Source organism: Rhinoderma darwinii, chromosome 10 (genome assembly GCF_050947455.1).
Source record: "Rhinoderma darwinii isolate aRhiDar2 chromosome 10, aRhiDar2.hap1, whole genome shotgun sequence".
Lineage (NCBI taxonomy): Eukaryota > Metazoa > Chordata > Amphibia > Anura > Rhinodermatidae > Rhinoderma > Rhinoderma darwinii.
The window spans coordinates 106,591,859-106,616,092 of record NC_134696.1 but is presented as its reverse complement, the minus strand read 5'-3'; the positions used below and the strand labels follow the sequence as shown (position 1 = coordinate 106,616,092).

General features: G+C 48.4%; 2 protein-coding genes across 2 annotated transcripts in view; one reads left to right on the top strand and one right to left on the bottom strand.

Annotated features, from left to right (window-relative positions):
* Nucleotides 1-452: 452 nt before the first annotated feature.
* Nucleotides 453-6,751, top strand: TMEM269 (transmembrane protein 269; the record flags this gene model as incomplete). Its single annotated transcript, XM_075840934.1, has 4 exons — nt 453-550; nt 2,064-2,207; nt 3,704-3,904; nt 6,229-6,751. Coding segments are annotated over 4 exons (553 nt in total), but the record flags the coding sequence as incomplete, so codon positions are not given.
* LOC142662356 (tyrosine-protein kinase STYK1-like) overlaps nt 6,738-24,234 on the bottom strand; it is a 60,332-nt gene continuing 42,835 nt past the window's right edge. The window contains exons 6-10 of the mRNA XM_075840581.1: nt 14,332-14,415; nt 10,265-10,482; nt 9,948-9,988; nt 8,104-8,200; nt 6,738-7,053 (exon numbers count right to left, since the gene is read on the bottom strand). Coding sequence (XP_075696696.1) covers nt 6,879-7,053; nt 8,104-8,200; nt 9,948-9,988; nt 10,265-10,482; nt 14,332-14,415 — 615 coding nt within the window. The 3' untranslated portion in view covers nt 6,738-6,878. The remainder of the gene's footprint in view (nt 7,054-8,103; nt 8,201-9,947; nt 9,989-10,264; nt 10,483-14,331; nt 14,416-24,234) is intronic.

Here is a 24,234-nt window from a genome sequence, read left to right as displayed (position 1 = left end):
GCCGCATTACAGTGTTACATCTGACCGCTGCGTGCAAGAATACGCTTTCGTGTTGACGTTTCTGCTTGTGGTGGAAGGTTCGGTTCCGATCTTGTGGACCCATCTCGGGTTATCTTCTGATGTAATTCTGATGTTCCCCTTTAAATCTCACACCTGGGCTAATCGACAGCTCTGCATGAAAGCTAAATTCTAGATTCTGGATGACTGTAAGGGAATGTGCACACGACCTCTTTTCATAGACTCAAATTACGTCCGTAAAAGACGTCGCGAAAAACGCGAGTACTTGTAAAAACGTCTGAAATTCAGGAGCTGTTTTCTCCTGATTTCAGACGTATTTGGCGTTGTCGTGTGCACAGACCCTAATAAGTCATATGACACTGACTGTGCTGAGGTTTTGATTGTTTATACTTTGTCATGTCCTCGCACGTAGCTCCCATGTTTGTCTCCCGCAGGTCACGGCAGTGGTCCTGCTGGCTGCTTCTGATTGGCTTTATGCTGGATCTGGCTGACGGAGCTGTGGCCCGACAACTCAACACGTGCTCCGCTCTAGGTGAGTCCTGTCCATCTCCATATTTATGAGCTTGTCACATGGGGCAACCGGATAATCCTTAACAAAGTGCGTCGGTGCCTGAGGATAATTCCACTTTACTTCTATGAGAAAAATATCTGCTCAGGTTCTAGCTCGGGGTCAGTGATCTGTAACCAGCAAATTGTCCTCTGGTATAATCCTCATCATACAGCGCGTGTCCTCCGGTATAATCCTCATCCTGCATCGCGTGTCTTCCGTATAATCCTCATCATACAGCGCGTGTCCTCCGGTATAATCCTCATCATGCATCGCGTGTCTTCCGTATAATCCTCATCATACAGCGTGTGTCCTCCGTATAATCCTCCTCATACAGCGCGTGTCCTCTGGTATAATCCTCATCATACAGCGCGTGTCCTCCGTATAATCCTCCTCATACAGCGCGTGTCCTCTGGTATAATCCTCATCATACAGCGCGTGTCCTCCGGTATAATCCTCCTCATACAGCGCGTGTCCTCCGGTATAATCCTCCTCATACAGCGCGTGTCCTCCGGTATAATCCTCCTCCTACAGCGCATGTCCTCCGGTATAATCCTCCTCATACAGCGCGTGTCCTCCGGTATAATCCTCCTCATACAGCGCGTGTCCTCCGGTATAATCCTCCTCATACAGCGCGTCCTATGGTATAATTCTCATCATGCATCGCGTGTCCTTCGTATAATCCTCATCATACAGTGCGTGTCCTCCGGTATAATCCTCATCATACATCGCGTGTCTGCCGTATAATCCTCATCATGCGGCGCGTGGATATGCAGTGAGGGACGCTGTGGCAACCTATCCACAAGGTGCCACGTACAGTCATATTGTAATAGTGGAGGATGTACACAGACACTGGCGGCGGTTGGCATTACACTCATACTAGTCTATACGAGTTTGCTCCAGGAACCCTCCCCAACAGGCTCCTCCAAAGATCACATGCCCCTCTCCCAGGACCTTACCTCCCATAGATAAGACGCAGCATTGTTACGGGTGATAATCACAGGGATTATATTACATCATGGACTCATTTTAGCATATATATTCCGTGTTTTTCCCACAATCCTTTGCTCTGCACCTGGACAGGACTAGCGTTGGTTGAAACTGTGAAAATTTGCTTCTCTGGCGTTTCGCCATTAGCTAAATTTACGAAGATGGAGCCGAACTTTAACATTTATTGTCTAATAAGGAAATCCACCTCCGTCGGAATAAAATGCCAGAACTTTAGTGATAACTGACAGGAAGGGCAGCAAGACAAGAGTTAGGGATGATAACAATGACATATATTCGGAGGGTGTGAAATCTTGGTGACTACCCCTTTTGGTCAGTGTAATAGCGGCCATTGTGGTTGTCACCCAGCATTTGTCACTCTTATAGGAGAAACCTCGGACTTCACATAGAGACCAGACCATTACTGATTAGCTTCGTCATATATCGCTGCCCCAGTCTACACATTACGGTTTCTGCTCCGTTTTTTATAATTTATTTTCATGATTTCCAGGGGCCAAGCTGGACGACTTTGCAGACTTCACCTCGTTTGGTCTGGCGACGGCATTGCTGCTCCACACGAACGGCCTGCTGGATGCCCTGCTGGTCATGGTCTACGTCCTGGCTGTCTTCACTCGTCTTTGTTTTTACTCCAGCGGTAAGAACCCTCCAGAATGTCTCACCTGCCCTTGTGACCTCCAGAATGTCTCACCTGCCCGTTGTGACCTCCAGAATATCTCACCCGCCCGTTGTGTCCTCCAGAATGTCTCACCTGCCCGTTGTGTCCTCCAGAATATCTTACCCGCCCTTTGTGTCCTCCAGAATGTCCCACCTGCCCGTTGTGTCCTCCAGAATGTCCCACCTGCCCGTTGGGTCCTCCAGAATGTCTCACCTGTCCTTGTGTCGCCAGAATGTCCCACCTGCCCGTTGGGTCCTCCAGAATGTCCCACCTGCCCGTTGGGTCCTCCAGAATGTCTCACCTGTCCTTGTGTCGCCAGAATGTCCCACCTGCCCGTTGTGTCCTCCAGAATGTCTCATCTGCCCGTTCTGTCCATCAGAATGTCCCACCTGCCCGTTCTGTCCATCAGAATGTCCCACCTGCCCGTTGTGTCCTCCAGAATGTCCCACCTGCCCGTTGTGTCCTCCAGAATGTCCCACCTGCCCGTTGTGTCCTCCAGAATGTCCCACCTGCCCGTTGTGTCCTCCAGAATGTCCCACCTGCCCGTTGTGTCCTCCAGAATGTCCCACCTGCCCGTTGTGTCCTCCAGAATGTCCCACCTGCCCCTTTTGTCCTGCAGAATGTCCCACCTGCCCGTTGTGTCCTCCAGAATGTCCCACCTGCCCGTTGTGTCCTCCAGAATGTCCCACCTGCCCGTTGTGTCCTCCAGAATGTCCCACCTGCCCGTTGTGTCCTCCAGAATGTCCCACCTGCCCGTTGTGTCCTGCAGAATGTCCCACCTGCCCGTTGTGTCCTCCAGAATGTCCCACCTGCCCCTTTTGTCCTCCAGAATGTCCCACCTGCCCGTTGTGTCCTGCAGAATGTCCCACCTGCCCGTTGTGTCCTGCAGAATGTCCCACCTGCCCCTTTTGTCCTCCAGAATGTCCCACCTGCCCCTTTTGTCCTCCAGAATGTCCCACCTGCCCCTTTTGTCCTCCAGAATGTCCCACCTGCCCCTTTTGTCCTCCAGAATGTCCCACCTGCCCGTTGTGTCCTCCAGAATGTCCCACCTGCCTGTTGTGTTGCCAGAATACCTCACCGGCCCCTTTTGTCCTCCAGAATATCTCACCTGCCCGTTGTGTCCTCCAGAATGTCCCACCTGCCCGTTGTGTCCTCCAGAATGTCCCACCTGCCCGTTGTGTCCTCCAGAATGTCCCACCTGCCCGTTGTGTCCTCCAGAATGTCACACCTGCCCGTTGTGTCCTCCAGAATGTTCCACCTGCCCCTTCTGTCCTCCAGAATGTCCCACCTGCCCCTTCTGTCCTCCAGAATGTCTCACCTGCCCCTTGTTTCCTCCAGAATGTCTCACCTGCCCCTTGTTTCCTCCAGAATGTCCCACCTGCCCGTTGTGTCCTCCAGAATGTCTCACCTGCCCCTTATGTCCTCCAGAATGTCTCAATTGCAATAATGGGGTAACATTTCTTCTTCCAATGTAGGAGTTCCCTTCATGTATCGAGGACTCCCCTGTCCTTATGCAACTGCCATCTTGGCCTGTGCCTCATTATTGACAGGAAGCCACATAGTTGTCCTGCGAGCTATAGCCGTCATAATGATCCTCTTCATGATTGACCAAGGATTCTACCCACATGACAAGGTCCTAGAGTCCCAGCTGTGGAAGAAGGTGGTCTTCGCAGGGGGTGAGTTGTTCTTTACATGAAGCAGAGATGTCCGGAGGATCTGTAGGTTCATGTATTATACAAAATGGCTTATTAGGGGTGGATTGTCCCCTGGGCCCGCATGTTACCTCATTAGTAAGGCTCAGCCAGGAAATAGCAGGTCTGCCGGCTTCAGCTGAGCTCCACGTCATCTAGGTGGGACCCTCGGGCATTACCTCATTGCCTAATAGATGGGTCATTAACATCAGGGTTGATCTGTTATGGGGACTACGTTAAGGGTATTGGGGTTAGTAGCCGCCTCAGGAATGTTTGAAGCTGGGAATCTATCAGTTCTTTATAGTATTTAAGGAGGGTCCTTTGCTGCCCGGGTCATCAATTCTACACGGCTCACGAGGTCTGCGAGTCACAGGTTCTTATATTACTTGCTGTTTTCAAGACCAGAGGTTGTTTTCATTCTAGAGGGGTCATGCAGTATATGGGGGTACAGTGAGGTTCAGAATGATTTGGGCAGTGACACGATCTTCATGATTCGGGTTTTGCTGCCTCCACATTGGATTTGACATGAAACATCTGAGATACAATTGAAGTTTAGATTTTCAGGTTTAATTCTTGGGGTTGAAGAGAAATCTCCTGTGAAACGTTTAGGACTTGCCGCCATTTGTCTACACCGGCCGCCTCATCCCAGGGGCTCAAAAGTAATTGGAGAAATGAACATTCCCAGAAATAAAATGTGTTTAACACTTTGTGGAGAATCCTGTGCAGCAATGACGGCCGGAAGTCTGGACCCCGGGACATCACCACACGCCGGTTTCCTCCTTTGCTCGGCTGTTACTGCGGCGTCTTCACTTGGCGCCTGTTTGTGGCTCTTTCTGCCTTCAGTTTTTTCTTCAGCAGCTGAAATGCTGGATCGGGGTGAGATGCTGGATCGGGGTGAAATGCTGGACCGGGGTGAGATCTGGTGACTCGGCCATTGTAGAATATTCCACTTCTTTCCTTATAAATTCCTGGGTCACTTTCGCAGGATGTTTTGGGTCATTGTCATCTGTCCTGTGAAGCGACGACCAATCACCTGCTGCATGTGGTGGAATCTGAGCAGAAAGTAAATCCCTGAACACTTCACAATTCATCCGGTGCTTCTGTCTCCAGTCACATTATCAATAAACACTAGTGACCCAGTGCCAGGCAGCCATGCATGCCTGCGCCGCCCTCACCGTGCCATCACACTGCCTCCACCATGTTTTATAGAGGATGCGGTGGCTTCGGGTCATGAGCCTTCTCCGCACTTTCTCCTCCCATCATTCTGGTCCGGGTTGATCTTAGTTTCGCTTCTTTACATGTTGTTTGGTAAAGTCTGATCCGGTCTTTCTCTTTTTGCGGCTGATTATTGGTTGGCACCTTGTGGGGAACCCTCTGTATTTCTCTCATGAAGTCTTCTCTTTATGGGAGACTTAGATACTGATCCACCTACTTCCAGGAGAGTCTTCACTTGGGTAGATGTTGTGAAGGGTTTCTTCTTCACCATGGACAGGATTTTGCGATCATCCACCACTGTTGTCTTCCGTGGACGTCCAGGCCTTTTGGAGGTCACGTGATCACCAGTGCGCTCTTATTGTTACCAGAATATACCAGACTATTGATTTGGCCGCTCCTGATATTTGTGCTTCTCTCTCTGATGGATTTCTTCATGTTTTTCAGCCTAACAATGGTCGGTGTCACTTGCATTGGAAGCTCCTCTGACCTCATGTTGTGGGTTCACAGCAACAGCTTCCAAATGCTGCACCTCCAAATCAACTCCAGACCTTTTACTGCTTAATTGATGATGGATTAACGAGGGAACAGCCCGTGCAGCCCATTAATAGCTTGGGAGATAATTCTCCAATTTCCTTTTGGTCCCTTGAAAAAGAGGCAGCTCCATATTAAAGAGCTGTAATATTTTAGGGGTGGTACAGTATACAGGGGTATGTGATAGCTTGGGGTGGTAGATTATATAGGGGTATGATATCGTTAGGGTGGTGCAGTAAACAGGGTATCTGACTTGAGGGTGGCACAGTACATGGGAGGTATGTAATGTCTTATGGGGTGGCGCAATATACAGCAGTAAGTTGTGGCGCAGTACATGGAGTATGTGATATCTTGGGGAGGTGCAGTATACAGGAGTATGTAGTGGCACTGTATATGGGGTATGTTATGTCTTATGGGGGTCACGCTATATTATGCAGGTACGTTTCTCTTTGGGATGGCGCAGTATACAGGGGTATGTCATATCTTTGGGTGACGCAGTAGATGTGGGCCAGGGTTTTCGTGTGTTTTGGTTGTAAGCGTCTGATCATAGCTTTGTGTTGCAGGTGTTATGATGATGGTGTGCTCTTCCTCCCCCCTGGCATGTTTATACCACTTGGTATGGTCCATGTCGTACATTCTCTTCCCGGACGTGCTGTGGAGCTTTAAGGTGTGACCTCGGGGGCGTCCGCAGACTTGGCGTGTGGTGGTGTGATGTATATAATGGAGGACGACGAGTGGTCGATATTGTGTGATTTCAGGTCACTGCTCTCCGTCATTGTCAGTGGCCGGGGCTTGGATCAAAATACACCCCCCAGAACATGGAATGGCCCATACTGTGGTCGCCATCTGTCCGATAACGGCCGTCTGTGAGATGAGGCCTTCCTGAGTGTATAACGTATCCGGCGTGTGTGGCGGCACCAACGCTGCGCAGTGTGGGGGGGGGGGGTGACTGCTGTATAGAGATTGTACAGAACCTCAGGTTATTTCGATCCAATAAATAGCGCTTGGCCTGAATCACGCGGCGCGGCCGCTCGTCTCCACCTTCTTTGTGTCGCTGCATTCTGAAAACCTCCACATTGCAGCATCTTTATTCCACGTCATAAATAGATTTATTACAAGTAAGGGTTAATCCCGCACATTCTATATATACAGTCCACAGGAGAGCGGTCAGCGGGCACAGGTAAGAGGTGCCCACGTCCTCCCCGGGCACATGTCATGAAGGGATCCCGGCCACGCGCATGTACTCCCCCCAGCTGAGCGCGTCCGCCCCTGTCACAGGGCGCTGTCCATCGGCCTGGTCACTGGCGTTCTGCAGCTGCTTCACCACATCTGTAAAGCACGGTCTCAGTGGCGCCTCCCACTGCCAGCAGTTGGTCATTACCTCATACCTGCAAGATCACAAGACGCTGTCAGTAGTGGCCGGGCCATGGCGATAAATCCGCAGCGACGAGTCACGAGGGCAATGATGGAGGAACATCCTGCAGGTCCCCCCTGACCGAGGCCGAGAGACGCCAAACATCTGATATTTACCCACACAGTGCGCCAAAGTGTAAAATACAACAATCATGCTCTAAGTAACGGAGACTGGACAAGTCCTCTCAGCAGCCCACAGGCGGACAGGCCTTCCAGCAGCACTGACCGTCACTGACAGCCTCCCGCCCGCAGCAACCAATCAGATCTGCTCACCTTCACAAATAAAGCTGAGATCTGATTGGTTGCTGCAGGTTCTGGGATGCGCCGATGATCTCTAGCGGTGATTGGTCGGGGAGGAAGCTGCGGTAGATCCCACCGCTATACAGATGTTGAGGGTGCGGTCGACCTGATTACCGGCTGCTCAAGGGTAACAACAACTCCCATCATGTCATTGGCTGTCGCCACCTGTACACAAAGACCCTCTTATACTGATGAGGGGACCCCGTAAATCACTGTCCACATGACAGCCCACTGGGCAGATGTGCCTGTCTTATGGGGGAGGGGTAAAAGTGAGAAATATTTTGCCTTTCTATAGGACACACAGCAGCGGGCTCCTCAACCAGGGGCCACATCTGCTGGAGGTTCTCCCCCCCCCCATGTCAGACTGGTGGGATGATTGACCCTTACTTTATGGGCCCCAATGGAGCACAGACTCATGTGATTTAACTCTACAGTGGGGTGGAAACATATTAAGAAATCCTCTGCTGTCTGTCTACTACAACTCCCACCATGTTATGCTACCGCCACCGGATGGGGACTCCTGTATGTGACCTGCAGGATCCGATCCCCGCACTTCCAGGCTGAAATTCACAGGGAACCCGGAAAATCTGCTCCAGAGGCAGGCGGATGGACGGCAGCAAGAGAGGGAAATGTTACCCAGCGGTCATGACAGGTGGGAGGTAAGCGCAAACCCCCCCCACCCGCTGTCATGACAGGTGGGAGGTAAGTGCACCCCCAGCACTTACAGTCGGTGTCCGCACAGCGCAGGCCGCTCCATTCTGTATTTCCTCTTCAGTTTTGAGGGCACCTGGGAGGGCTCCAGATCTGGATAAGGCGGAGACCCTGTGGATGAAGGATGGCCGGTCAGAGGGGCTGCACACAGCGGGATCACCTGCAGAGCTGCTGCTACAACATAGGGGGATCCGTATAATCTACAGAGGGCTGATTACAGCTGGGGTGTACACGGGCGGCTGACACCCACATATTCAGTACTCAGCCGCACTGCGGAGAATGTCACACTACAACTCCCAGCATGCCCTGAGAGCTGCAGTAACAGACAAGGAAACAGGGGTAGAGGCTGCACCCCTTTAAAGAAATGTTGGGGTACACAGACCTGTGCAGGAGTTCGGAGACATCGATTATACTAAGAAGACCTTGTCCCCATCAGGGTAATCCACAGGACACGTCAGGGGTCACTCCACCCAGCGATTATAAGAGCGGGAGATATGGGGCAAAGTAGTGATCATGGGGGGGGGAGGGGAGGGTTCTGGTATTTCACCTAACGCACTGAACTCTACAGTTACACACACCCCCCCCCCCCAGCCTGACATGTCTGATAACAGAGAACAATAGATTGTATTCACCTGTCCTACAGTCATCCTCCCCCAGCCTGACATGTCTGATAACAGAGAACAATAGATTGTATTCACCTGTCCTACAGTCATCCTCCCCCCAGCCTAACATGTCTGATAACAGAGAACAATAGATTGTATTCACCTGTCCTACAGTCACCCTCCCCCAGCCTAACATGTCTGATAAGAGAGAACAATAGATTGTATTCACCTGTCCTACAGTCATCCTCTCCCAGCCTGACATGTCTGATAACAGAGAACAATAGATTATATTCACCTGTCCTACAGTCATCGTCTCCCAGCCTGACATGCCTGATAACAGAGAACAATAGATTGTAATCACCTGTCCTACAGTCATCCTCTCCCAGCCTGACATGTCTGATAACAGAGAACAATAGATTGTATTCACCTGTCCTACAGTCATCCTCCCCCCAGCCTGGCATGTCTCATAACAGAGAACAATAGATTGTATTCACCTGTCCTACAGTCATCCTCCCCCAGCCTGACATGTCTGATAACAGAGAACAATAGATTGTATTCACCTGTCCTACAGTCATCCTCCTCTAGCCTGACATGTCTGATAACAGAGAACAATAGATTGTATTCACCTGTCCTACAGTCATCCTCCTCTAGCCTGACATGTCTGATAACAGAGAACAATAGATTGTATTCACCTGTCCTACAGTCATCCTCCTCTAGCCTGACATGTCTGATAACAGAGAACAATAGATTGTATTCACCTGTCCTACAGTCATCCTCCCCTAGCCTGACATGTCTGATAACAGAGGACAATAGATTGTATTCACCTGTCCTACAGTCATCCTCCTCTAGCCTGACATGTCTGATAACAGAGAACAATAGATTGTATTCACCTGTCCTACAGTCATCCTCCCCTAGCCTGACATGTCTGATAACAGAGGACAATAGATTGTATTCACCTGTCCTACAGTCACCCTCCCCCAGCCTGACATGTCTGATTACAGAGAACAATAGATTGTATTCACCTGTCCTACAGTCATCCTCTCCCAGCCTGTTATGTCTGATAACAGAGAACAATAGATTGTATTCACCTGTCCTACAGTCATCCTCCCCCCAGCCTGACATGTCTGATAACAGAGGACAATAGATTGTAGTCACCTGTAGAGCAGGAGACCGGCTGTAGTGTTCCTTTAATAGCCGCTCCTCTGAGGTCTGCACATAGCAATAAAGGGGTCACAGACAGTTGTTCGGCCACTTACCCAGCGTCACCATCTCGTAAAGCAAGATCCCAAATGACCATCTGGATAAGAGACAAGACCATGAGATTGTGACATCATCGCAGCTGACCCCGCCCATTAATGGCCACACATGGGCAAGACTGACATCATCCCCGCTAACCCCGCCCATTAATTGTTTCACACGCAAGACTGGCATCATCCCGCTGACCCCGCCCATTATTAACGGTCACTCAGACACGAGACTGTGACATCATCGCCGTTAACCCCGCCCATTAATTGTTTCACACGAAAGACTGGCATAATCCCGCTGACCCCGCCCATTATCGACGGTCACTCACACGTCACTTTTCTCGGTGATGTCCGCTCCCTTTAGTCGTTCTGGTGACTGCCATTTCAGGGGGACCTGGGCAGCTTTTCGTGCAGGGAAGGATCCGGTCCTGTATTGTACGGCGGCCAGACCCAGACCGCACAGCTGAACGCTGAGATCATCATGGAGGAGGACGTTACACGCAGCCACGTAACCATGGAGAAGATCGTGAGTCCCCGACAAATATTCCTGGGGTGAAGATGCAGAAGAGATCTCTACTACCTGTATTATATGATGTACCCCGAGACCGCTACCCCCCGACCATATAAACATGGGGGGCAACATATAGCAGAAGAAAATAACCCCATCTCTTTCATCCAGACACCTCCGTCCTCCTCCTCCCTCCAGACACCTCCATCCAGACACATCCGTCCACCTCCCTCCAGACACATCCGTCCACCTCCCTCCAGACACATCCGTCCACCTCCCTCCAGACACCTCCGTCCTCCTCCATCCAGACACCTGCGTCCTCCTCCCACCTGCGTCCTCCTCCTCCCTCCAGACACCTCCGTCCTCCGTCCTCCCTCCAGACACCTCCGTCCTCCTCCCTCCAGACATCACCATCCTCCTCCTCCCTCCAGACACCTCCGTCCTCCTCCCTCCAGACACCTCCGTCCCCCTCCTCCTCCCTCCAGACACCTCCATCCAGACACCTCCATCCAGACACCTCCGCCCTCCTCCCTCCAGACACATCCGTCCTCCTCCTCCTCCTCCCACCAGACACCTCCGTCCTCCTCCCTCCAGACACATCCGTCCAGACACCTCCATCCTCCTCCCTCCAGACACCTCCATCCTCCTCCCTCCAGACACATCCGTCCAGACACCTCCATCCTCCTCCCTCCAGACACCACCGCCCTCCTCCATCCAGACACCTCCATCCAGACACCTTCATCCTCATCCTCCTCCAGACACCTCCGTCCTCCTCCCTCCAGACACCTCCGTCCTCCTCCCTCCAGACACCTCCACCCTCCTCCCTCCAGACAACTCCATCTCGACACCTCCGTCGTCGTCGTCCTCCACCTCCCTCCTCACACCTCCGTCCTCCTCCTCCCTCCAGACACCTCCATCGTCCTCCCTCCAGACACCACCATCCTCCTCCAGACACCTCCGTCGTCCTCCCTCCAGACACCACCATCCTTCTCCTCCCTCCAGACACCTACGTCCTCCAGACATCTCCGTCCTCCTCCTCCTCCCTCCAGACACCTCCTCCATCCAGACACCTCCTCCCTCCAGACACCCCCGTCCTCCTCCCTCCAGACACCCCCGTCCTCCTCCCTCCAGACACCCCCGTCCTCCTCCCTCCAGACACCTTCATCCTCCCACCTCCGTCCTCCTCCCTCCAGACACCTCCATCCTCCGTCTCCTCCATCCAGACACCTCCGCCGTCGTCGTCCTCCTCCTCCCACCTCCCTCCAGACACCTCCGTCGTCCTCCTCCCTCCAGACACCTCCGTCGTCCTCCTCCCTCCAGACACCTCCGTCGTCCTCCTCCCTCCAGACACCTCCGTCCTCCAGACACCTCCGTCCTCCAGACACCTCCGTCCTCGTCCTCCTCCCTCCATCCTCCAGACACCTCCGTCCTCCTCCTCCCTCCAGACACCTCCGTCATCCTCCTCCTCCCTCCAGACACCTCCACTCTCCTCCCTCCAGACTCCTCCGTCGTCCTCCTCCCTCCAGACACCTCCGTCATCATCCTCCTCCTCCCTCCAGACACCTCCGTCATCCTCCTCCTCCCTCCAGACACCTCTGTCCTCACACCTCCGTCCTCCTCCCTCCAGACACATCCGTCCAGACACCTCCGTCCTCCTCCTCCCTCCAGACACCTCCACCTCCTCCATCCAGACACCCCCGTCCTCCTCCCTCCAGACACCACCGCCCTCCTCCATCCAGACACCTCCATCCTCCTCCCTTCAGACACCTTCATCCTCATCCTCCTCCTCCCACCTCCGTCCTTCTCCCTCCAGACACCTCCATCCTCCGTCTCCTCCATCCAGACACCTCCGTCGTCGTCCTCCTCCCTCCAGACACCTCCGTCGTCCTCCCTCCAGACACCTCCGTCGTCCTCCTCCCTCCAGACACCTCCGTCGTCCTCCTCCTTCCAGACACCTCCGTCGTCCTCCTCCCTCCAGACACCTCCGTCGTCCTCCTCCCTCCAGACACCTCCGTCGTCCTCCTCCCTCCAGACACCTCCGTCGTCCTCCTCCCTCCAGACACCTCCGTCGTCCTCCTCCCTCCAGACACCTCCGTCGTCCTCCTCCCTCCAGACACCTCCGTCGTCCTCCTCCCTCCAGACACCTCCGTCGTCCTCCCTCCAGACACCACCATCCTCCTCCTCCTCCCTCCTGACACCTCCGTCCTCCAGACATCTCCGTCCTCGTCCTCACTCCATCCTCCAGACGCCTCCGTCCTCCTCCAGACACCTCCGTCCTCCTCCTCCTCCCTCCAGACACCTCCGTCCTCCTCCTCCTCCCTCCAGACACCTTCACCCTCTTCCCTCCAGACACCTCCATCCTCCTCCTCCTCCCTCCAGACACCTCCATCCTCCTCCTCCTCCATCCAGAAACCTCCGTCGTCCTCCTCCTCCTCCTCCCACCTCCCTCCAGACACCTCCGTCCTCCTCCTCCCTCCAGACACCTCCGTCGTCCTCCTCCCTCCAGACACCTCCGTCGTCCTCCTCCCTCCAGACACCTCCGTCGTCCTCCTCCTCCCTCCAGACACCTCCGTCGTCCTCCTCCTCCCTCCAGACACCTCCGTCCTCCTCCTCCCTCCAGACACCTCCGTCCTCCTCCTCCCTCCAGACACCTCCGTCGTCCTCCTCCCTCCAGACACCACCGTCGTCCTCCTCCCTCCAGACACCACCGTCGTCCTCCTCCCTCCAGACACCACCGTCGTCCTCCTCCCTCCAGACACCACCGTCGTCCTTCTCCCTCCAGACACCCCCGCCCTCCTCCATCCAGACACCTCCATCCTCCTCCCTTCAGACACCTTCATCCTCCCACCCTCCAGACACCTCCACCCTCCAGACACCTCCATCCTCCGTCTCCTCCATCCAGACACCTCCGTCGTCATCGTCCTCCTCCTCCCACCTCCCTGCAGACACCTCCGTCGTCCTCCTCCCTCCAGACACCTCCGTCATCCTCCTCCCTCCAGACACCTCCGTCGTCCTCCTCCCTCCAGACACCTCCGTCGTCCTCCCTCCAGACACCACCATCCTCCTCCTCCCTCCTGACACCTCCGTCCTCCAGACATCTCCGTCCTCGTCCTCCCTCCATCCTCCAGACACCTCCGTCCTCCTCCTCCCTTCAGACACCTCCATCCTCCGTCTCCTCCATCCAGACACCTCCGTCGTCGTCTTCCTCCTCCCACCTCCCTCCAGACACCTCCGTCCTCCTCCTCCCTCCAGACACCTCCGTGGTCCTCCTCCCTCCAGACACCTCCGTCGTCCAGACATCTCCGTCCTCGTCCTCCCTCCATCCTCCAGACACCTCCGTCCTCCTCCTCCTCCTCCTCCTCCAGACACCTCCGTCCTCCTCCTCCTCCAGACACCTCCGTCCTCCTCCTCCCTTCAGACACCTCCATCCTCCGTCTCCTCCATCCAGACACCTCCGTCGTCCTCCTCCCTCCAGACACCTCCGTCGTCCTCCTCCCTCCAGACACCTCCGTCGTCCTCCTCCCTCCAGACACCTCCGTCGTCCTCCTCCCTCCAGACACCTCCGTCGTCCTCCTCCCTCCAGACACCTCCGTCGTCCTCCTCCCTCCAGACACCTCCGTCGTCCTCCTCCCTCCAGACACCTCCGTCGTCCTCCTCCCTCCAGACACCTCCGTCGTCCTCCTCCCTCCAGACACCTCCGTCGTCCTCCCTCCAGACACCTCCGTCGTCCTCCTCCCTCCAGACACCTCCGTCGTCCTCCTCCCTCCAGACACCCCCGTCCTCCTCCCTCCAGACACCTCCGTCCTCCACCTCCTCCCTCTCCCACCTCCCTCCGTCCCCCTCCACCTCCGTCCCCTCCTGGGATGTCCGGTGTAATGTATCACCTACCAGACCACCAGCCACTTGTAAAGCCATTGAGTAGACATCCTTCTCCGTGATCCTGGGGACGGCCCCCTCCAAGGCTTGCACGCCCTAAATATAAGATCATAAACATTACTGGGGGGAGGATGACAAGTGAATATAATCTATTGTTCTCGGTTCTCTGTTCTCCGCCATTTCAAACGGATGTAAGCTATGAGTGCAGTGTTCTTCAATGGGATAAGCGACAGGAAGTGGAGAAACCTCCCCTCCCCCTGATCACTACTTTATATCACACATCTCCAAAGACATTACATCATATGTGTGACTGATATCAGCCGCTCCTCTTATATCACTCCAGTACTATTATATCCTCCAGAGACATTACATCATATGTGTGACTGATATCAGCCGCTCCTCTTATATCACTCCAGTACTATTATATCCTCCAGAGACATTACATCATATATGTGACTGATATCAGCCGCTCCTCTTATATCACTCCAGCACTATTATATCCTCCAGAGACATTACATCATATATGTGACTGATATCAGCCGCTCCTCTTATATTACTCCAGTACTATTATATCCTCCAGAGACATTACATCATATGTGTGACTGATATCAGCCGCTCCTCTTATATCACTCCAGTACTATTATATCCTCCAGAGACATTACATCATATATGTGACTGATATCAGCCGCTCCTCTTATATTACTCCAGCACTATTATATCCTCCAGAGACATTACATCATATATGTGACTGATATCAGCCGCTCCTCTTATATTACTCCAGTACTATTATATCCTCCAGAGACATTACATCATATGTGTGACTGATATCAGCCGCTCCTCTTATATCACTCCAGTACTATTATATCCTCCAGAGACATTACATCATATATGTGACTGATATCAGCCGCTCCTCTTATATTACTCCAGCACTATTATATCCTCCAGAGACATTACATCATATGTGACTGATATCAGCCGCTCCTCTTATATCACTCCAGTACTATTATATCCTCCAGAGACATTACATCATATGTGACTGATATCAGCCGCTCCTCTTATATCACTCCAGTACTATTATATCCTCCAGAGACATTACATCATATGTGTGACTGATATCAGCCGCTCCTCTTATATCACTCCAGTACTATTATATCCTCCAGAGACATTACATCATATGTGTGACTGATATCAGCCGCTCCTCTTATATCACTCCAGTACTATTATATCCTCCAGAGACATTACATCATATGTGACTGATATCAGCCGCTCCTCTTATATCACTCCAGCACTATTATATCCTCCAGAGACATTACATCATATGTGTGACTGATATCAGCCGCTCCTCTTATATCACTCCAGTACTATTATATCCCCCAGAGACATTACATCATATGTGACTGATATCAGCAGCTCCTCTTATATCACTCCAGTACTATTATATCCTCCAGAGACATTACATCATATATGTGACTGATATCAGCCGCTCCTCTTATATCACTCCAGTACTATTATATCCTCCAGACATTACATCATATGTGTGACTGATATCAGCCGCTCCTCTTATATCACTCCAGCACTATTATATCCTCCAGAGACATTACATCATATATGTGACTGATATCAGCCGCTGCTCTTATATCACTCCAGCACTATTATATCCTCCAGAGACATTACATCATATGTGTGACTGATATCAGCCGCTCCTCTTATATCACTCCAGTACTATTATATCCTCCAGAGACATTACATCATATGTGTGACTGATATCAGCCGCTCCTCTTATATCACTCCAGCACTATTATATCCTCCAGAGACATTACATCATATGTGTGACTGATATCAGCCGCTCCTCTTATATCACTCCAGTACTATTATATCCTCCAGAGACAAAACATCATATGTGTGACTGATATCAGCCGCTCCTCTTATATCACTCCAGCACTATTATATCCTCCAGAGACATTACATCATATATGTGACTGATATCAGCCGCTCCTCTTATATCACTCCAGTACTATTATATCCTCCAGAGACATTACATCATATGTGTGACTGATATCAGCCGCTCCTCTTATATCACTCCAGTACTATTATATCCTCCAGAGACATTACATCATATGTGACTGATATCAGCCGCTCCTCTTATATCACTCCAGCACTATTATATCCTCCAGACATTACATCATATATGTGACTGATATCAGCCGCTCCTCTTATATCACTCCAGTACTATTATATCCTCCAGAGACATTACATCATATGTGACTGATATCAGCCGCTCCTCTTATATCACTCCAGCACTATTATATCCTCCAGAGACATTACATCATATGTGACTGATATCAGCCGCTCCTCTTATATCACTCCAGTAGTATTATATCCTCCAGAGACATTACATCATATGTGTGACTGATATCAGCAGCTCCTCCTATAACACTCCAGTACTATTATATCCTCCAGAGACATTACATCATATGTGTGACTGATATCAGCCGCTCCTCTTATATCACTCCAGTACTATTATATCCTCCAGAGACATTACATCATATATGTGACTGATATCAGCCGCTCCTCTTATAACACTCCAGTACTATTATATCCCCCAGAGACATTACATCTATATATGTGACTGATATCAGCCGCTCCTCTTATATCACTCCAGTACTATTATATCCTCCAGAGACATTACATCATATGTGTGACTGATATCAGCCGCTCCTCTTATATCACTCCAGCACTATTATATCCTCCAGAGACATTACATTATATGTGTGACTGATATCAGCAGCTCCTCTTATATCACTCCAGCACTATTATATCCTCCAGAGACATTACATCATATATGTGACTGATATCAGCCGCTCCTCTTATATCACTCCAGTACTATTATATCCTCCAGAGACATTACATCATATATGTGACTGATATCAGCCGCTCCTCTTATATCACTCCAGCACTATTATATCCTCCAGAGACATTACATCATATGTGACTGATATCAGCCGCTCCTCTTATAACACTCCAGTACTATTATATCCTCCAGAGACATTACATCATATGTGACTGATATCAGCCGCTCCTCTTATATCACTCCAGCACTATTATATCCTCCAGAGACATTACATCATATGTGACTGATATCAGCCGCTCCTCTTATAACACTCCAGTACTATTATATCCTCCAGAGACATTACATCATATGTGTGACTGATATCAGCCGCTCCTCTTATATCACTTCAGCACTATTATATCCTCCAGAGACATTACATCATATGTGTGACTGATATCAGCCGCTCCTCTTATATCACTCCAGTACTATTATATCCTCCAGAGACATTACATCATATGTGACTGATATCAGCCGCTCCTCCTATATCACTCCAGCACTATTATATCCTCCAGAGACATTACATCATATGTGACTGATATCAGCCGCTCCTCTTATAACACTCCAGTACTATTATATCCTCCAGAGACATTACATATGTGACTGATATCAGCCGCTCCTCTTATAACACTCCAGTACTATTATATCCTCCAGAGACATTACATCATATGTGTGACTGATATCAGCCGCTCCTCTTATATCACTCCAGTACTATTATATCCTCCAGAGACATTACATCATATGTGACTGATATCAGCCGCTCCTCTTATATCACTCCAGTACTATTATATCCTCCAGAGACATTACATCATATGTGTGACTGATATCAGCCGCTCCTCTTATAACACTCCAGCACTATTATATCCTCCAGAGACATTACATCATATGTGTGACTGATATCAGCCGCTCCTCTTATATCACTCCAGTACTATTATATCCTCCAGAGACATTACATCATATATGTGACTGATATCAGCCGCTCTTCTTATATCACTCCAGCACTATTATATCCTCCAGAGACATTACATCATATGTGACTGATATCAGCCGCTCCTCTTATATCACTCCAGTACTATTATATCCTCCAGACATTACATCATATGTGTGACTGATATCAGCCGCTCCTCTTATATCACTCCAGCACTATTATATCCTCCAGAGACATTACATCATATGTGACTGATATCAGCCGCTCCTCTTATATCACTCCAGCACTATTATATCCTCCAGAGACACTACATCATATGTGTGACTGATATCAGCTGCTCCTCTTATATCACTCCAGTACTATTATATCCTCCAGAGACATTACATCATATGTGTGACTGATATCAGCCGCTCCTCTTATATCACTCCAGCACTATTATATCCTCCAGAGACATTACATCATATGTGTGACTGATATCAGCCGCTCCTCTTATATCACTCCAGTACTATTATATCCTCCAGAGACATTACATCATATGTGACTGATATCAGCCGCTCCTCTTATATCACTCCAGTACTATTATATCCTCCAGAGACATTACATCATATGTGACTGATATCAGCCGCTCCTCTTATATCACTCCAGTACTATTATATCCTCCAGAGACATTACATCATATGTGTGACTGATATCAGCCGCTCCTCTTATATCACTCCAGCACTATTATATCCTCCAGAGACATTACATCATATGTGACTGATATCAGCCGCTCCTCTTATATCACTCCAGTACTATTATATCCTCCAGAGACATTACATCATATGTGACTGATATCAGCCGCTCCTCTTATATCACTCCAGTACTATTATATCCTCCAGAGACATTACATCATATGTGTGACTGATATCAGCCGCTCCTCTTATATCACTCCAGCACTATTATATCCTCCAGAGACATTACATTATATGTGTGACTGATATCAGCCGCTCCTCTTATATCACTCCAGTACTATTATATACTGCAGAGACATTACATCATATGTGTGACTGATATCAGCCGCTCCTCTTATAACACTCCAGTACTATTATATCCTCCAGAGACATTACATCATATGTGTGACTGATATCAGCCGCTCCCCTGATATCACTCCAGTACTATTATATCCTCCAGAGACATTACATCATATATGTGACTGATATCAGCCGCTCCTCTTATATCACTCCAGTACTATTATATCCTCCAGAGACATTACATCATATGTGACTGATATCAGCCGCTCCTCTTATATCACTCCAGTACTATTATATCCCCCAGAGACATTACATCATATGTGTGACTGATATCAGCCGCTCCTCTTATAACACTCCAGCACTATTATATCCTCCAGATACATTACATCATATGTGTGACTGATATCAGCCGCTCCTCTTATAACACTCCAGCACTATTATATCCTCCAGACATTACATCATATATGTGACTGATATCAGCCGCTCCTCTTATATCACTCCAGTACTATTATATCCTCCAGAGACATTACATCATATGTAACTGATATCAGCTGCTCCTCTTATATCACTCCAGTACTATTATATCCTCCAGAGACATTACATCATATGTGTGACTGATATCAGCCGCTCCTCTTATATCACTCCAGTACTATTATATCCTCCAGAGACATTACATCATATATGTGACTGATATCAGCCGCTCCCCTGATATCACTCCAGTACTATTATATCCTCCAGAGACATTACATCATATGTGACTGATATCAGCCGCTCCTCTTATATCACTCCAGCACTATTATATCCTCCAGAGACATTACATCATATATGTGACTGATATCAGCCGCTCCTCTTATAACACTCCAGCACTATTATATCCTCCAGAGACATTACATCATATGTGACTGATATCAGCCGCTCCTCTTATATCACTCCAGTACTATTATATCCTCCAGACATTACATCATATATGTGACTGATATCAGCCGCTCCTCTTATAACACTCCAGTACTATTATATCCTCCAGAGACATTACATCATATGTGACTGATATCAGCCGCTCCTCTTATATCACTCCAGCACTATTATATCCTCCAGACATTACATCATATATGTGACTGATATCAGCCGCTCCTCTTATAACACTCCTGTACTATTATATCCTCCAGAGACATTACATCATATGTGTGACTGATATCAGCCGCTCCCCTGATATCACTCCAGTACTATTATATCCTCCAGACATTACATCATATATGTGACTGATATCAGTCGCTCCTCTTATATCACTCCAGCACTATTATATCCTCCAGACATTACATCATATGTGTGACTGATATCAGCCGCTCCTCTTATATCACTCCAGTACTATTATATCCTCCAGAGACATTACATCATATATGTGACTGATATCAGCCGCTCCTCTTATATCACTCCAGCACTATTATATCCTCCAGACATTACATCATATATGTGACTGATATCAGCCGCTCCTCTTATATCACTCCAGTACTATTATATCCTCCAGAGACATTACATCATATATGTGACTGATATCAGCTGCTCCTCTTATATCACTCCAGCACTATTATATCCTCCAGAGACATTACATCATATATGTGACTGATATCAGCCGCTCCTCTTATATCACTCCAGTACTATTATATCCTCCAGAGACATTACATCATATATGTGACTGATATCAGCCGCTCCTCTTATATCACTCCAGCACTATTATATCCTCCAGAGACATTACATCATATATGTGACTGATATCAGCCGCTCCTCTTATAACACTCCAGCACTATTATATCCTCCAGAGACATTACATCATATGTGACTGATATCAGCCGCTCCTCTTATATCACTCCAGTACTATTATATCCTCCAGAGACATTACATCATGTGTGACTGATATCAGCCGCTCCTCTTATAACACTCCAGTACTATTATATCCTCCAGAGACATTACATCATATGTGACTGATATCAGCCGCTCCTCTTATATCACTCCAGCACTATTATATCCTCCAGAGACATTACATCATATGTGTGACTGATATCAGCCGCTCCTCTTATAACACTCCAGCACTATTATATCCTCCAGAGATATTACATCATATGTGACTGATATCAGCCGCTCCTCTTATAACACTCCAGCACTATTATATCCTCCAGAGATATTACATCATATGTGACTGATATCAGCCGCTCCTCTTATAACACTCCAGCACTATTATATCCTCCAGACATTACATCATATGTGTGACTGATATCAGCCGCTCCTCTTATATCACTCCAGCACTATTATATCCTCCAGAGACATTACATCATATGTGACTGATATCAGCCGCTCCTCTTATATCACTCCAGCACTATTATATCCTCCAGAGACATTACATCATATATGTGACTGATATCAGCCGCTCCTCATATCACTCCAGTACTATTATATCCTCCAGAGACATTACATCATATGTGTGACTGATATCAGCCGCTCCTCTTATATCACTCCAGTACTATTATATCCTCCAGAGACATTACATCATATGTGTGACTGATATCAGCCGCTCCTCTTATATCACTCCAGCACTATTATATCCTCCAGAGACATTACATCATATATGTGACTGATATCAGCCGCTCCTCTTATATCACTCCAGCACTATTATATCCTCCAGAGACATTACATCATATGTGTGACTGATATCAGCCGCTCCTCTTATAACACTCCAGTACTATTATATCCTCCAGAGACATTACATCATATGTGACTGATATCAGCCGCTCCTCTTATAACACTCCAGTACTATTATATCCTCCAGAGACATTATATCATATGTGTGACTGATATCAGCCGCTCCTCTTATATCACACCAGCACTATTATATCCTCCAGAGACATTACATCATATATGTGACTGATATCAGCCGCTCCTCTTATATCACTCCAGTACTATTATATCCTCCAGACATTACATCATATATGTGACCGATATCAGCCGCTCCTCTTATATCACTCCAGTACTATTATATCCTCCAGGGACATTACATCATATATGTGACTGATATCAGCCGCTCCTCTTATATCACTCCAGCACTATTATATCCTCCAGACATTACATCATATGTGACTGATATCAGCTGCTCCTCTTATATCACTCCAGCACTATTATATCCTCCAGAGACATTACATCATGTGTGACTGATATCAGCCGCTCCTCTTATATCACTCCAGCACTATTATATCCTCCAGAGACATTACATCATATGTGTGACTGATATCAGCTGCTCCTCTTATAACACTCCAGTACTATTATATCCTCCAGAGACATTACATCATATGTGTGACTGATATCAGCCGCTCCTCTTATATCACTCCAGTACTATTATATCCTCCAGACATTACATCATATATGTGACCGATATCAGCCGCTCCTCTTATATCACTCCAGTACTATTATATCCTCCAGGGACATTACATCATATATGTGACTGATATCAGCCGCTCCTCTTATATCACTCCAGTACTATTATATCCTCCAGAGACATTACATCATATGTGTGACTGATATCAGCCGCTCTTATATCACTCCAGTACTATTATATCCTCCAGAGACATTACATCATATGTGTGACTGATATCAGCCGCTCCTCTTATAACACTCCAGTACTATTATATGCTCCAGAGACATTACATCATATGTGACTGATATCAGCCGCTCCTCTTATATCACTCCAGTACTATTATATCCTCCAGAGACATTACATCATATGTGACTGATATCAGCCGCTCCTCTTATATCACTCCAGTACTATTATATCCTCCAGAGACATTACATCATATATGTGACTGATATCAGCCGCTCCTCTTATATCACTCCAGTACTATTATATCCTCCAGAGACATTACATCATATGTGACTGATATCAGCCGCTCCTCTTATATCACTCCAGCACTATTATATCCTCCAGAGACATTACATCATATGTGACTGATATCAGCCGCTCCTCTTATATCACTCCAGTACTATTATATCCTCCAGAGACATTACATCATGTGACTGATATCAGCCGCTCCTCTTATATCACTCCAGCACTATTATATACTGCAGAGACATTACATCATGTGACTGATATCAGCCGCTCCTCTTATATCACTCCAGCACTATTATATCCTCCAGAGATATTACATCATATGTGACTGATATCAGCCGCTCCTCTTATATCACTCCAGTACTATTATATCCCCCAGAGACATTACATCATATGTGTGACTGATATCAGCCGCTCCTCTTATATCACTCCAGCACTATTATATCCTCCAGAGACATTACATCATATGTGTGACTGATATCAGCCGCTCCTCTTATAACACTCCAGCACTATTATATCCTCCAGAGACATTACATCATATGTGTGACTGATATCAGCCGCTCCTCTTATATCACTCCAGCACTATTATATCCTCCAGAGACATTACATCATATGTGTGACTGATATCAGCCGCTCCTCTTATATCACTCCAGTACTATTATATCCTCCAGACATTACATCATATATGTGACCGATATCAGCCGCTCCTCTTATATCACTCCAGTACTATTATATCCTCCAGAGACATTACATCATATGTGTGACTGATATCAGCCGCTCCTCTTATATCACTCCAGTACTATTATATCCTCCAGACATTACATCATATGTGTGACTGATATCAGCAGCTCCTCTTATATCACTCCAGTACTATTATATCCTCCAGAGACATTACATCATATATGTGACTGATATCAGCCGCTCCTCTTATATCACTCCAGCACTATTATATCCTCCAGAGACATTACATCATATGTGTGACTAATATCAGCCGCTCCTCTTATAACACTCCAGTACTATTATATCCTCCAGAGACATTACATCATATGTGTGACTGATATCAGCCGCTCCTCTTATATCACTCCAGTACTATTAGATCCTCCAGAGACATTACATCATATGTGTGACTGATATCAGCCGCTCCCCTGATATCACTCCAGTACTATTATATCCTCCAGAGACATTACATCATATGTGTGACTGATATCAGCCGCTCCTC